The 14,873-nt window shown below is 37.8% G+C and overlaps 1 protein-coding gene across 1 annotated transcript; it reads left to right on the top strand.

The window, feature by feature from the left end:
• The first annotated feature begins 91 nt into the window (after positions 1 to 91).
• Positions 92 to 14,318, top strand: LOC113069839 (RING finger protein 11). The gene is made up of 3 exons (XM_026242890.1): positions 92 to 640; positions 10,796 to 10,965; positions 11,974 to 14,318. The coding sequence occupies exons 1-3, from the start codon at positions 518 to 520 to the stop codon at positions 12,143 to 12,145; spliced, it is 465 nt and encodes a 154-aa protein (XP_026098675.1). The 5' UTR covers positions 92 to 517; the 3' UTR covers positions 12,146 to 14,318.
• Positions 14,319 to 14,873: the final 555 nt, after the last annotated feature.

Below are 14,873 nucleotides of genomic sequence, written 5' to 3'. Positions count from 1 at the left end.
ATCTGATTGGGTGACGAATAACCACTAAAAACTTCCTTACTAAAGAAGACACCTGCTGATTGGTCCATGCAGCCCGGAGGCGGGACTTATATGACTGCCTGAAAGGAAACCGTACCTCAGTCGCCATTGAGAGTGAGCGCATATTTGATATTGTAGATATAATCGGTTGAAGGCTAACCAGTGTTTACTGTTGAGGCAGGCGAGGGCCAAAGGACGGCACTACATAACACGGCATTAGGGCAAATAGACGTATTTGAAAGGATTAGCTTGTGTGTGTTTACAATAACACCGTTTCATATCCGTGTCTGACACTTTTTTGCCAGGGTTCTTTGTGTGTCGACAATGGTTTGTTTTTCTCCGTCAGGATCTCTCATGATCATCGGATCATTTTAAATGAATGATAGAGATTAAGTCATCCTATTTAAAAGGGCAGAAGTCTGGTTGGAGTGATTAAGGGCGGAAAGGAGGGGACAGACAGGATTTCAACATTTAGACAACAAGGAGTTCTGGAAAGGAGATGGGGAATTGTCTGAAATCTCCCACTTCGGATGATATCTCCTTGCTCCACGAATCACAGTCAGACAGGGCCAGTTTCGGTGACGCCAACGATCCGGATCAGGAACCGCCACCCCCGTATCAGGTAAGCTAATGAAACCCCTAAAGAATAAACAAAGAAACTTTCCTTTTGACTAAAATACTGTCTGGGGTCCACGCTTCTGCTTTCTGTTGCAAACAACCACGTTGCCATATTCATAATAGTAATAGCTTGTAATAGCTTGCAAAAACAAAATCATTCCTATATACGGAAACATAAATCAGTTGCACCAGGCTCCCTCAGGAGCTCCATCTGTTTAATTTCGCCCTAGACAGTGTGCCATACTAAATCCTCTTTGTTCGACATAAACTTGGCCTACAATTCACGTCAGACCGTCCAGACAGATGGACAGCCTGCTATTTCATCTTTACTGCCACCTCCGTGGAGTGTTGATTCACCAGCACCAGCTTTTACTGCGACAAAGTAACAATTATGATTGTGACGAGCTTTGTTTGCAATTGTGACGTCATAGCAATGTTATTCTCCCGGGTATTGTTTCCCCACCCGTTTTTGTCCTTTTTAATATTTACAAAACGTCCACATATTATTGTGTTTCCGTTTCCTAAAAGAACAAATGAGAAGAATCATGTTTGTTTTAATCTGTTAGTAGTTTTTGAAGTACTTTAATTGAAATCACATTCCACTGATTGGGAATCACTGTACTAGGGGACTCCAGGGGCTTGGGGTCCCAGAAAACTTTAATAGGGGCTGCAGGAAGGCATCAGATATTTAAAATAAAACAGCAGGTGGCTTTCCAACATTGTCTTGGAGTCAAAAACATGGGAAACTAGGGGATTTTCCCATTTTTAACAACATGTGGAATCAGTTGAAGTTCAAGTCATGAGATCATGTTGTTTAACATGATGTCATCTGGCATATTACTTTGTTAGACATTCATCTCATGTCAGCATGCTGTAACTCTTCCGTGGGATGTCTTGATCGATAGATAGATGCCTTTGTGTTGGGTGAAGCAAACCACATTTAAACGGATAACCATGAATGCATTGTGTGCAGTAAGAAAACATTTGATGTGCTGTTACTGTGTTTTGACAGAAGCAACATGGTATATACAGTGCATATGCACTGAACTGAGATGAAGTTCAAGCACTGTTTGCTGCTGTGAATGCTGTTACATTCTTTTAGTTGTGTATTGATCTTATCTGCTTCACGAAAAGACGGCAACAAATGGTGCTTCCCCATTAGCAAACCGCCATCGGCCCTTCAGATCCAAATGATAGGTAATAACATATGCATCTCAAACAGGCATGCAGTCATTTCCTCAGAGCTACTGTGACGTAACTGTCTCATAAATCTTATGCAAAACCTTCCTTCAGTAGTTTGGAACATTCTCTCTTGGTTTCAGTTTTGGCTGGATAATCTAGATGCTGATTGGCATGGAGTGGAAGCAACCACCCAATGAAAGCATCTGGTAGATGGTGGGACGTTTTGTGCTGTACTCCTTGCGCTTATCAGCTGTACTAACAGCATTCTGCCACTTCCTCCTCCACAAATTTGTCTGGAAATAGCCTGAATGTTTTGATGGGCCACAAGATTGACTCAGAGGAGAACCGCAGTTTATAAAATAGCTTATAAACCTGTTTATGAAACATTTCTAGGTAGTGTTGCATGTGTAATCATTGAAGGAGAGTTATGGTGATCACAGACCTGTTTTTGTGTAATTAGCGGATTGTGTTTTTTATAAGCACTCTTTAATTTGCTTTTCCATTGGGTACTGGTGTTCTGTGGTTGTTATTTATTTGCACTCTATACAATTGATAATCATGTTATATAAAGAAATAGCATCCATGTTTGAAGCAAATCTCTCACATTATACAGCTTAAGGGTTGAAATGCAAAAAGAAATACATTATAGGATAAATGTACTCTTTCATGTGGTGCTGGGCTGTCTTTCAAGAGGAGGCACCTTTTTGCACAACGCCAGCAGAAACCATGCACCGCTTTCGGTTTTGTGAAGTTGAGTCTCTGGGGTGCAAGATCAGACAAGGGTGTTTAAAAAAAAAAGAAAGAAAGAAAATGCGCAAAAGACAGCACCATGCTGAATTCACCCAGCGTTTGTTAATGCAATGCTGCTCTGTGCATTATTCCAATGGCACGCTTCAGCCTATTTTCTGAATGTTGGACAGACAGGAGGTCTGTTTGAACCATGCAGTGGATGAAGAAATGCACAGGCTCCTTGAGAACCCAAATCATTCCAAATAACAGCACATTCTTGTGTCGCTTGCCAAGAATGCTTGACGTTTTCCCCCCAGAGTCTCAAGCAGTTAGCTAGAAGAGGCTGTCTGTGCTCTCAAGTATGCCAGGAAACTGTTCTGCTCATTATTATTTTTTAAGTTATAAAGGGATCTTTAAAATGCAGTAGTAGATAGTTGTAAATGCCCTGCTTCATATGCCTTCAAAAACAAGCAAAACTTGTCTTTAACTCAACGCACGCAGACCTGTAAGAGCTTTTTTTTCTGTGAAACACAAATGAAGTTATGTTGAATAATATTTGAACTGTTTTTGTTCATACAATGAAAGAATAGAACTGGACCCTATTGACTTTCATTATATAGATAAATAAAAAATAAAAAAAATTTAAAATCAAGGTTTTTTTTTTTTGTGGTCCACAAAAAACCTTGTACAGGTTTGGAATGACATGAGGGTAAGCAAATGACAACAGAACACAATTTTGAGTCTACTATTTCTTTAAGGTTTCTCTCATTACATGCCACATTATGTGTGTGCAGAATAGGATAAATATGTGTGCATGAAGCTAATTTGCGTCATCAGGAAATTGATCCATAATGCCAGCAGAGGGTTCAACAGGTGTGTTTTTTTATTTATTTACAATTTGCACTCCAAGTCTCAGACCATTCAAATGCGCATTGGGGAGGGGGATAGGATCCATAAATTATGATGATCATTGTAATTTGAGTGAAAAATTAAACAAATTTTTCATCAGCCATTATTCCAGTCTGTACTGTCACATGGTCCTTCAGAAGTCATTCTAATAAGAAACATTTCATCCTATTACTATGTTGAAAACAGCTTAATATTATTTAAAAATAATTTGCCTTTTTTTCTTTGAATGGAAGGTTTGAAGAACAGCATGCATTTGAAACAAATTATTTCGTAACATTACAAATGTCTACTTATTAACAGTCCATTTATTTAAATTTTCTGTAAAACATTTCCATTTAGGATTTCTGTACTGGTTGATGTCTTATCAAATGCTCTCATGGTTTCTTTAGCTGCTATGTTAAGCAGCATTAGCACAATTGTATAAGGAGCTCAGTAGAGTTAGCCTAGTTTCACACCCTGTGTCTCAGACGGAGACTAAACAGATGAGAACGACTCTGTTTCAGAATAACAGCCGAATCACTCCCACATCTGATCTGATCTGCAACAGTAAATACAGTTCAAGCAGTAAAGCCAAACTGCATTAGTGTTTTGATGCTTTATAGTGAATCTAATTGACACAGGAAGTGAACTTGAGAGAATGATGATGAGGAGACAGACAGGAGTGTAATATGAGGTCTTCCTGGTAGTTTGGAAAGCAGCTGACAGCATTTGCTGACTCATGCGTGAGGCTGTATGTGGTGAGATAAGCCTGTCTGTGTGAGAGAGAAAGGCTGTGTTTGTGTTGGTGCCAACATTAGAAATAATGGAGGTTCCCTTTAGCCTTACAAAAAATGGTCCCAGACAGCAATATAGTGTTGGTCCAGATCCGGCCCACATCTGTCCTGCGTGAATTCGATGCGGGACAGATGTGGGCCGAATCTGGGCTGAAACTGCTTGCTGTCTGGGGTGTGGCTTTCCCACCTTTTGATCCTAAATCAATTCCTTTCTCTTTTTTTGGTTCTGTTTGCCTCGTGCTGTAGTTGCTCCATCTAACACTGAGGCCTTACGTCACCTAGTAGCCGGACAGCTCATCTTATCCTGACTTTACCTCTCTGCTTTGTCCCACATACACACTGGTTCTTCAGACATAGGCACTTTTGATCCTGTAGTCTTTTAGACAATACATTATGAACTTTCCACCACTTTTCAAATGCTTAGGGTTTCAAACCTGCAACCTTTCAGTTCCAGCTCATGTCCTAGACACTAGGCCTAAATGGCTACTCATACCAACAAAGCCTAAACAATTAAAAACTCTTAACTAATTCTTCGAAACGGCAAAGCTTGTTGAGAATGACTAGAGTGAAGTGGGCAGAAGGAGAGCACTTTCTCTGGTTGATCCGCAAATTGCTAAAAAAAAAAAAAAAAGAGAGAGATGGATCTGAAGAAAGGTGTTGATTTCTATGAGGGGAAATCCATGCAGTTTACACAAACAAATCATTCATTGGAGATAAATGTCTTTTAAAGTGTCTGTAGAGAAATGCAGAAATGCACTGTCATTTTGGTGTCACCCTGCTTAAGAGCCATTATACACACATGTACATGTAGAGTGTATTAGTGTTTGGTAATGGAGACCTGATTTTGTGCTGAGCTGGTACAGACCGTTTCTGCACCACTGACTTGAGCAGCACTTAAACAGTTGTTTGTTTAACCTTCCTGCGCTTAGAGAGGCATCCACCTCCTCAGTCCTCTCACTAAGAAAATGAGAACAAAGTGTGTGGGAGACAGAAAAAGAAAGAGTGTTGATTGCAGAGCAGTCGCAGAAAAATACTGTCGATTTATTTGCATATACTTTTGAAAGTTTAAATTCAGACTGTATTTAAAAAAAAAAAAGTTAGAAAATTTATGATTTATTCTTATGATTAAGAATGAGCAGAATTTACGGGGTCAGTAACTTTTTTTAAAAGAAATTAATACTTCTAATCTGCGGCAGCACATTAAATTTATCAAATGTGATGGTAAAGACATTTACAATGCTTTTTTTTTTATTAAAATGCTGTTCTTTTGAAACTTTCTATTAATCAAAGAATCATGTGAATCTGGTTTTCCATCAAATTCCTCAATTCATAGGAATAAATTATAGCACTTTTCACACTACAGGTTATTTCAAAACAGCTTTACTGAAAAATGCTTAATCCAATGATATGTCGCATTGTTTTCTGATAAAAAATAAACAAAGTAGTTTTTTTGTTAGATGGACCTGGTGTAAATTGTTCACATTTAATGCTGTCACCTTAAAGGGCTGGTTCATTGCGATTTCACTTTTTTAACATTAGTTCGTCCTTGTTCAGACTGTCAGCCCAAATCCAATTTTTGTGCAAATCTGATTTAAATTGTATCATATTTAAATAGTATGAATGGCAACGAACTACATGAAATCGGATTTTTTGCAAATCCGTTTCGAGCTACATTCATATGTGGTCTGGAATCCTATTAAAATCGCATTCCTGGAAATCTGTTTCAGTCTGACTGGTCGTATCTGATTTAGCCTAGCTTTTTCAGGTTTTCACGCCCCATAAAAATCATAAAAAATCAAGTCATAGGTTTTTGTAGGAAACATAATGACTGTCTTTACAGAAACAAGCTTGTGTTGTTGCGAACTGCAAGTCAGGCGGAAAAAAACAATGTACTGCTAGGATACGCATCTCTTTGAGTTTTGAAGTTAGTGGAGACTGCTGCACGGAAGAAAGCATTCCAGCTTCCTGTGTTTTTCACCGCTGCCCCATAAAATGAAATCCATAATGATAATAATCCAGCGCGACGGCAACATGTTGTCATGTCGTAAGATAACATATGTATTCCTGTTATTTTAGCGTTAGCATAACAACACACCGGCATATTCTGTAAAACTTAAGACCACCAACAGTTCCAATTAACTATGTGGACAGTCAGTTATTCAAATCAGATTCCATCCAGATATGCACAAAATCAGATTTGGGCTGACAGTCGGAATGAGGTTTGAGTGTGTAATGTTGTCAATGTAAACAATGTCTGCAAAGTTATGAAGCTGAAAGTTCAATGCAAACATATATATATATATAATGTATGTATATGTGTGTGTGTGTGTGTGTATGTGTATATATATATATATATATATATATATATATATATATATATATATATATATATATAATTTATTATTTTTTAATTTTTTTATTCTGGCAGTTAAATACCTACAAAACCGTCTGGTAGGGGCTACAAGAAGTTACTTCCTGGGTTCGTGACATCACAAACCCTGATAAACTCCTCCCTTGGGAAAAGGCAGCAAAGGGGCGAGGCCATGCTTTGCTGCTTTAGAGAAGAGGAAGAGAAAACTAGACGTCCACGTAAAATCTATTCATATATGAGTCTTGATTCTGTCTTCTAATGGATTCACAAGTTACTATTCCTCGCATCCCCCTGCTCTACACACGCTCTGCATCTCTCTCTCTCTCCAACATGGACGCGTGTGCAGTTGCCGTACTGTATTAAAGTTTTAATCAGAATAAAAATGTATATTAAAAGCTAACATAATCAGTGGCATTTACAAATAACAGTGTATCTAAAATTATGAGACAACAAAAAACCTAGTCCTACCATTAAAAGCCGCGCTTGCACGATCCTCTTCAATAATATCCTCTGATTCTCAGTCGGGCTCAAACTGATAACCAAAATTATAGACACCGTTGTTTACAACACAATTCGGAGCACATGCCACTGAGGTGAGGGGTGGAACGTTTAGATGCACACCAGAGGCGGTTTAGCCAATCACAACACACTCGGCTGGCTAACCAATCAAAGGCCACCGCCTATTTCTGAAGTAGGGGCTTCATAATAGAAGGAAAAAATCAGTGTGTTTCTCAGAGAGTAGGGACAGAGCAGTGTGGAATAAAGGTAAATTAGGTGAAAAATAATGTTTTTTGTTTTTTTAAACGAAGCATTAATAAATGTTAGACTGCTCCCCATAAACACAATCAATCCTAGAAAAAACACAGAACCACCGCTTTAATTAAAATGCCAGGTAAATATCACTGATTGCAGAAATACAGTATATCCTTTGTTAGTTATGCATTTGAAGATATATGCCTCTTTAACAGCTTCAGTACAGTGAGACTCTTTGTCTTGTTAGTATATGAGTAGCCTGGGAAGCTGATGTTAAAAGTAGCAGCAGTGTTGGAGATGCTAAAGCTCCTCCTCATACTGTCTGTAGTCTCTGTCCACTGTGTAGGGCGGTTGAGTGTCTGGCTGAGTCATGCTAGCCTGTAGCCTCATTTTGGGCTAATCCAGTGAGGTACACCTACAGGAATGTGAAGCACAGATGACTTCATTCCTATGTTTGTTGTGAAAGCACAATCAGCCTTGACATTGATTCGATTTCTGGAAAAGATTAAGTCATTAGATGACAGTTTTATCAGGAATAACAGTTGTTTTACTGGTTTATAGTTCAGTTTTATTATCTCTTTGGATTCTGAGGCAGTTGAAGCATACAGTGTGATGAAGGTTTAGAGATTGTTTTTGTTAAGTGCAGAGAGGGAGTGGTGCTTTCAGCCTTTACTGGAACAGAGTCTGAGAAAGAGAGCAGAAAATGGACCGCTGGACGGTTTGTCTGCTCCAGTAATGAGGGAGGGCCGGATACTGGACGACATGCTTTGTTTAGCACCCAAAGCCTAGCAGACCAAACAAAATTCCCCGCTCGCCAGCTCGCTTTTTTTTTTTTTCACGCTTCATCTGTTTGTATCGGACTGTGTGTTTCTTTGTTTGAGCCAATCAAATCATTATCTCTTGCTCTCCTGGTGTTGGTCCATTGGAGTGTCTGATGCTGAGCAGTTTAACAGTCTGGAGCTCTGTGCTCTTGATGCCTGAAATATGATCTCTCCAAATAAATTGGTCTTTGTAACATACTGTCTACTAGGATTCCTTTGTCTGGTAAATGTTTAAAGATGGTATACATTAGATGTGTACCTCACTGCTTATAATACCCCACAATCCACAAATGTGTTTGAATGTGATGCTTTTCTTGTCAGTGTTGTTTATTTATTAACAAGGTAAGGGTTTGTTTTACTGCTATATTTACAACAAATTGTAGGGTGTAACGATCCATCTATGTGGTTCGATATGTAGGGCTTTCACGATATTGTAATACCGTGATCAGAGTTGGGTATTAAACAAATTACAGTGTTCTAATTACTTTTCCTGAGAACAGTAATGTTTTGCACATCAGTATGTCCTTTAATAAATCACAGGAGCATGCGAGCTAAAAAGTCGTACAACATTTAGATGCAGTGAAAGGTTGCCTATTATATTTCAAAATGTTGCACTCGATTTCACACATTTTAGTCTGGCATTATAGTTTGGGGAAAGTAAAACTAGTAAATGTGAGCTATGTACTTAATACTTAATATTTAATACTTAGAAAATAGTTAATACTTGGTGTCAAAAATAGTGTTTACAAAACACTGATGTGACCTTTTTTTAAATTGATGATTCTCTATGATTTATTAGAAAGCATTATAGTGTTTAAATATTTGCTTGGTTATATCAGTCTGTTAAGTCAGACTAAATCTTGTTTTTCTTTTTTTTTATGTAACATATTTTATAGAATTATTATAAACTATTATACAGTACATTAGATGTTATGTTATGTATTTTGTCATATCTACATTTCAAAATTTGGCTTTTTTGATAAGCCTGTTCTACACATTTAATATTTTATAATATATATTTTGTCGTGTGAAAATTTAGTTTTGTTTGTTTAAACATAGTGACCGGCTCAAAAGGGCAATATATTATGTATTATATTATATATATTTTATATATATCATATAAAAACTTTTTGTTAGTTTGAACACGCCAACCAGCCCAACATCTATTTTTCAGCCAGTAGCAGATGGGACGAGGGTTTAGATAGGTTTGGTGATTCTAGCGCCATAAAAATGATAGACATTTCTTTTAAGATGTACCTTCATACATAAATGCTGCCTGTGAAGTCACTGACTGACTGGGCAGAGACTCCACCTTTATTAGCTTTCCATAAAGTGAAACGCAAGAGCTGTCAGAACGATCATGTTTCGATTTTACTTCCAGCTAAACACACACACACACACACACACACACACACACACACACACACACACACACCTTTATTTGCTGGACCACAGAGTGCTGACCACTGCATTATGAGTGTGTACGTGCCTCACAGATGTTTTTCTGTTGGTTGTGTCTTTAGCCCAGTGTGCGTTTAAATAGGTAGTGTAACCTGTCTGATGTGTCCGTCATGTGATTGTATTCAATATGGCTGTTGCGTAACCTAATTCTCAAGTGAGCGCTGAACCTGATCTTCGAGCTCACCTTTAATCTGATCTGAAAACAGAACTGCACTACGCCATGGTTGCTTTTCCCAGCAGCACCTCTCGAGTCCTCCGGCCTGGTTTCTACAGAACATATCTCACTCCTGCCTTTGGGCTTTACTCCCCTGTGTGGAAACTTGTCCTACTTCTGATTCATCGTTATCGGGGTTGCGTGCGTATATGAATGTGGGTTAGAGGTTTATAATGTAAGGAAGTAATAAATATCTGTCAAGTATGATTATCTGTGGAGCAATATCTGTAGATTTGGCCGTGTGTGGCTGTTCTGAGATGAAGCAGTGCTGATTTTTTTTTTTTTTTTGCTCCCAAGACTGCAAGCTCTCAGAGTGTGAAATCCACAAATCCACAATCATTTACAAGACTAATTTATGTTAGGGAAAGGGAGAAATGATCTGAATTCCGGGGTACAATCATTGACACCTGAACTGATTTTACTGTGTTTTATACAAGTTTTCCTTTTCATGAAGTTCTAATAAATGCTTATATTTTGATTCTCATTTGCTATGAACACTACTGTGACATCTACTTGTTCTAATGACCTTATTTTAGGTTTTAGCAGAATGCATTGCACACAGAGCTTAAACATGCTCACAGTCTCCCAAACAGCTTTCATTAGTGAATGCTGAGCAGGCGTCTGTCTCAATGGGAGCTATTGTTCACCTCCCTCCCTTCATAAGCACCCTTTGGACTCAATATGGTCCCATTTGGGCTTTTCAAATCAAAATGGAGCAAAAAGGGAGAGATTGCCCCCTAGTGGAGCTTTAGATGCACGTGCCTCAAATATTAAGATGCTTACTCATTACTGTATTAAGCAATATTTAGCTGTGTAGTCAATTCTGGATAAGCTTGGTCATATGTGACTGCATTACATTCAGTGGCATGATTAAAGGTTTCGACCCTGATTGATGAATATTCACTATTGTTATATGTTCTTATACTATAAGTATGTGTGTTTTCAGGAGCAGATCCATGTGCCTGTGTATCACCCCACTCCCAGTCAGGCCCGGCTGGCAACCCAGCTGACCGAAGAGGAGCAGGTGCGGATCGCTCAAAGGATCGGCCTCATCCAGCATCTTCCCAAAGGGGTCTACGATCCAGGCAGTGACGGCACTGAGAAGAAGATTAGAGAGTAAGTGATGATACTGTTTGTTTCTTAGTTATATGAAAGGTGTTGAAGGCATCATTTGTTTTCCCCAATCTAGCTCAAAAACTTAAAGTCCTTTCCTTTCACTATAAATATGCCATGCTTTAATGTGTATATTTATGGTGAAAGGAATTTAAGTTTTTGAGCTAGAGTAGGGAAGAAATGGTGCTCTTAGATGATGCCTTCGATAGCTTTCATATAACTAAGCAAACGGACAGATACACAGGTTAAGAATCAGGTTAAGCAGAAATCTGCTATTACTATGACTATGGTTAAATTACAAGATTATTTAAATGTTTAACTGCATTAAGCCTACATTTATAATGCATTGCCCTATGGAATTTGATTATCATCAGCAAGTTTCGACAAGGATGCAATAAACTGTTCAGAAGTAAATGCATTTACAAATGTTGCAAAATATTTCAATTTTAAATAAATGCTGTTCTTTTGAACTTCATATTCATCAAAGAATCCTGGAAAGATGTATCACGGTTTCCACAAAAATATTAAACGGGCCAACCATTTTCAACATTGGCAATAATTGGCAGGAATAAATTACATTATAAAATGAGTGCTGTCAATCAAAAAAAAAAAGTATCAACTAATAATCAAACTTTTTTTTTTCTTAAATTGATCACGATTAATCTCACCTTAATCTTAAAGTTTTTAAATATACTTTTATATTGCAATAATTTCACGTTCAATTTTCAAATCAATGTACAAACAACATAGTTTTCTTTTTTTTTATATATTTCTTTAAAGGCATCTGTGTCTGTTCCTGACCATTCTGTTGTGCGACTATTGAATTATTTTTGAATTGCTGTTCAGTAAATTATTCTTCCTGGCATTCTAATTCAATTTCCGATTCAACATCCGGCAGGCGTGACCAACTTTTAAATTATGCATTATGCCTGTCAGCAGTCTATGGAAACGTTGTGCCCTGTGTTGCCAAGCTTATTGTGGTGTGTGTTAACACGTTCTCTCTCCACACAGGTGTGTGATCTGCATGATGGACTTTGTGTATGGAGACCCCATCCGGTTCCTGCCCTGTATGCACATCTACCACCTGGACTGCATAGATGACTGGCTGATGAGGTCCTTCACGTGTCCCTCCTGTATGGAGCCTGTAGATGCTGCCTTGCTCTCGTCCTACGAAACTAACTGACTACTGCCTGCACTGATCCCTGCCGTACACACACAACCCTTGAGTCCTGTCCTCACACGGCCCTTTGCATAAAGAGACTAACTGTCCGCTTGACTTTGGTGTGGGATGGTGTGCCTGTGGCATCATGGGATAAAGGAGGCCACATTGATAATTCAACCTCTCCTGCATTGTCCTGCTGGACAGGGAAATCTGCAGGAGCCCTTTTGCACCCTGAAAACTTTATCATTCGATTCCTTTGTCTCTCATTGACGACACCTACAAGCCGGTCACACTTTTCCACTGTAGCAACACTTACACTGGAAGGAGACGAACCTTCGAGAAACATACTGGAGGACTTGCATCTTTAACATTCAGTCTGTATTTAATTCTTTCTTTCTCCATGTCGGTTTCCATAAAGGGCTCGTTTCATTTCTGTTGAAGCTGCAGTGGAGCAAAACAAATGGCATTGCACATACACATGCAAAAAAAAAAAAAAGAAGAAAGAAAAAAAGTCTCATGAATTTTGCACTTTGGCTCAAAGATTTAAGGCCAACTTTATACACACACGTGCATATGTGCACACCAGAAATCATCACGCAATATTTTGTTTAACCATATGTTAGCTTTTGAGTCTGTATGTTTGTTTGGTTGTTTTAAACTACTCCATGAACACTTCAGCTGCCCAATGTGTGCTCTGTATCACTTGTGAGCACCAAGTCTAAATGGATTTGGTGCAGCAATAAAAAAAAATATTACAAAAAAGAAATATATATAAGCATTACATAGTTTTTCCTCTTGCATTACCAGGTCACAATAATGGCTGATCTCACATATTGGTCATGCTGACTGGTCATTGTTAATTTTTTCTTTGTGAATTAATTTTTTCTTCTTTTTGTTTAAAATCATCAGTACTGTTCAGTGTAGTAACCCAACCGAAAAATGTATTTACCCTCAAAAAATACTGAAGTCACTGAAAGTGGCTATGAGGTCAGCCTGGAGTGATTAATGCAATATAGGCCGTAGTGACTCATGAAAGTACACGTATGAGTGTGTGAAACTGCTCAATAATGAGAATTTCACCTTCGTCGCTGGTGCACTGGTGTGTTTAGTTAACTTTATTGTAAATAGTGCAATGATATATATTTACTTTAATTTTACATTTTCAGTAACAGATACTTTAAGAGAAGTATGTAGGACATCATAAGGGACTCATAAGCTTTGAAATCATTTTTTTGATTCCTCATGGATAAGTAATATATGAGTATTTCCCTTCTTGCAGTTTGCGGTTTTTTTTTTTTTTTTGTGTGTGTATAGGATCACAGGCATTATGATCACACCCAAAGCGGAGATGTGCTTGTATAGCTGTTTGATGTTTTTTTTTTTTAATGAAAGATGGTTTATGCTTAGGGAAATTATGCCCAGCCCTTTCTCTCTCTGTCTATAAAAGAAAGCACAAGAGAGCATAGAAATCAAGCCTCTATTTTTCTTAACTCAAATTTTATAAAAAGAGAAAGTAATTGCTAAAACTTAGAAGTGGTAGTAGGTATGCGCCTTTGGCATTAAATCTGTCTCCTAATTAATCAAAATGGGGAAAAAACTTTTTTTTCTGGTGGTTAGTGGCTGCTATTGAAGTGAAGATTTTCATTTTTTCCTCGTGTTTGAACTCATGCCTTGTGTAGAGTGACTGTAAGTGTGTAGTTAATGAAGGTGAGGGATACATATTCTTCATAGAAAATTCATTGGCCTGGTTTTGCACAGTACTTTTAGTTGTAGGATTGTCTTTTCTTTTTTTTCCTGTCTCCGCTTACAGCGTGGAGCTGTATTGCCTTAGACCAGACAAGCAGGAGGCTTTTGGCTGGACGTCTTGGGCTGACAGGGGCTCTACACCAGCATCGGGAGGACAGAATGATGATGATGATGATGATAAATGGGCATTTGGACATAAAAAACTTTGCTCACAGACACTTTTTGCTCCTGAGAAGACATGTCATCAATGCAATGCCATACAGAAATAGATACACCATGATGTGCTGGGAGCTCATGGACATAACCTGTGATCTGTTTGTATGTGGCACGTGTGTGTAATGCTGTGAGAGTGTCCCGTTTGTCTGTCGGTGAATATATATATATAAATGTATGTATATATGAAATTATGCTTCTTCTATGTACTAAATAATAAATAGAATTTATGCTATGTAATTGTCTGTGCCTTTATTGTTTTGTTTGAATACCAGTTTTTAATATTAAAAGGATTTTCTGTAATGCAAGGTAATTCTTATTGTAAATTTAATTGAAAAACATATAATACTTAAATGAAAGTTAGAAACAAATTGGATTTCTATATTTATTATTTCTTAAATGTGGTCTTGGATTAATTAAAATCACAATAATAGACAGACTCTGTTTGAATAAACTAATAAAACCGTAGCACTTTTTACATTTTTACTGAATACACCAAACACTTATTGTTCGTCTGTAATTGTGGATGTTTTTGATTTAGGAAAGAAGCAATTCAGATATTTTCTAATGGTTCACATGTTTATTCTCCCCACTCACTGTACATCCATGATTAATGTAAATTAAAGTAATCTGGAGTCAAATCGTTACCCTTTTTACACTTTTACTTTTCTTTGTTAAATTACGTCAGTAGCCTACGTAATGCGTTGCGTAGCGCGCTGAAAACCTCGTAAAAACGTTACTGTTTATTCTGCAATAACATTTGTGCGTCACTAGAGGGCGCGTATTACTG

Source organism: Carassius auratus, unplaced genomic scaffold, assembly GCF_003368295.1.
Source record: "Carassius auratus strain Wakin unplaced genomic scaffold, ASM336829v1 scaf_tig00002576, whole genome shotgun sequence".
Lineage (NCBI taxonomy): Eukaryota > Metazoa > Chordata > Actinopteri > Cypriniformes > Cyprinidae > Carassius > Carassius auratus.
The sequence above is the reverse complement of the archived record's forward strand: the minus strand, read 5'-3'. Positions and strand labels throughout refer to the sequence as shown.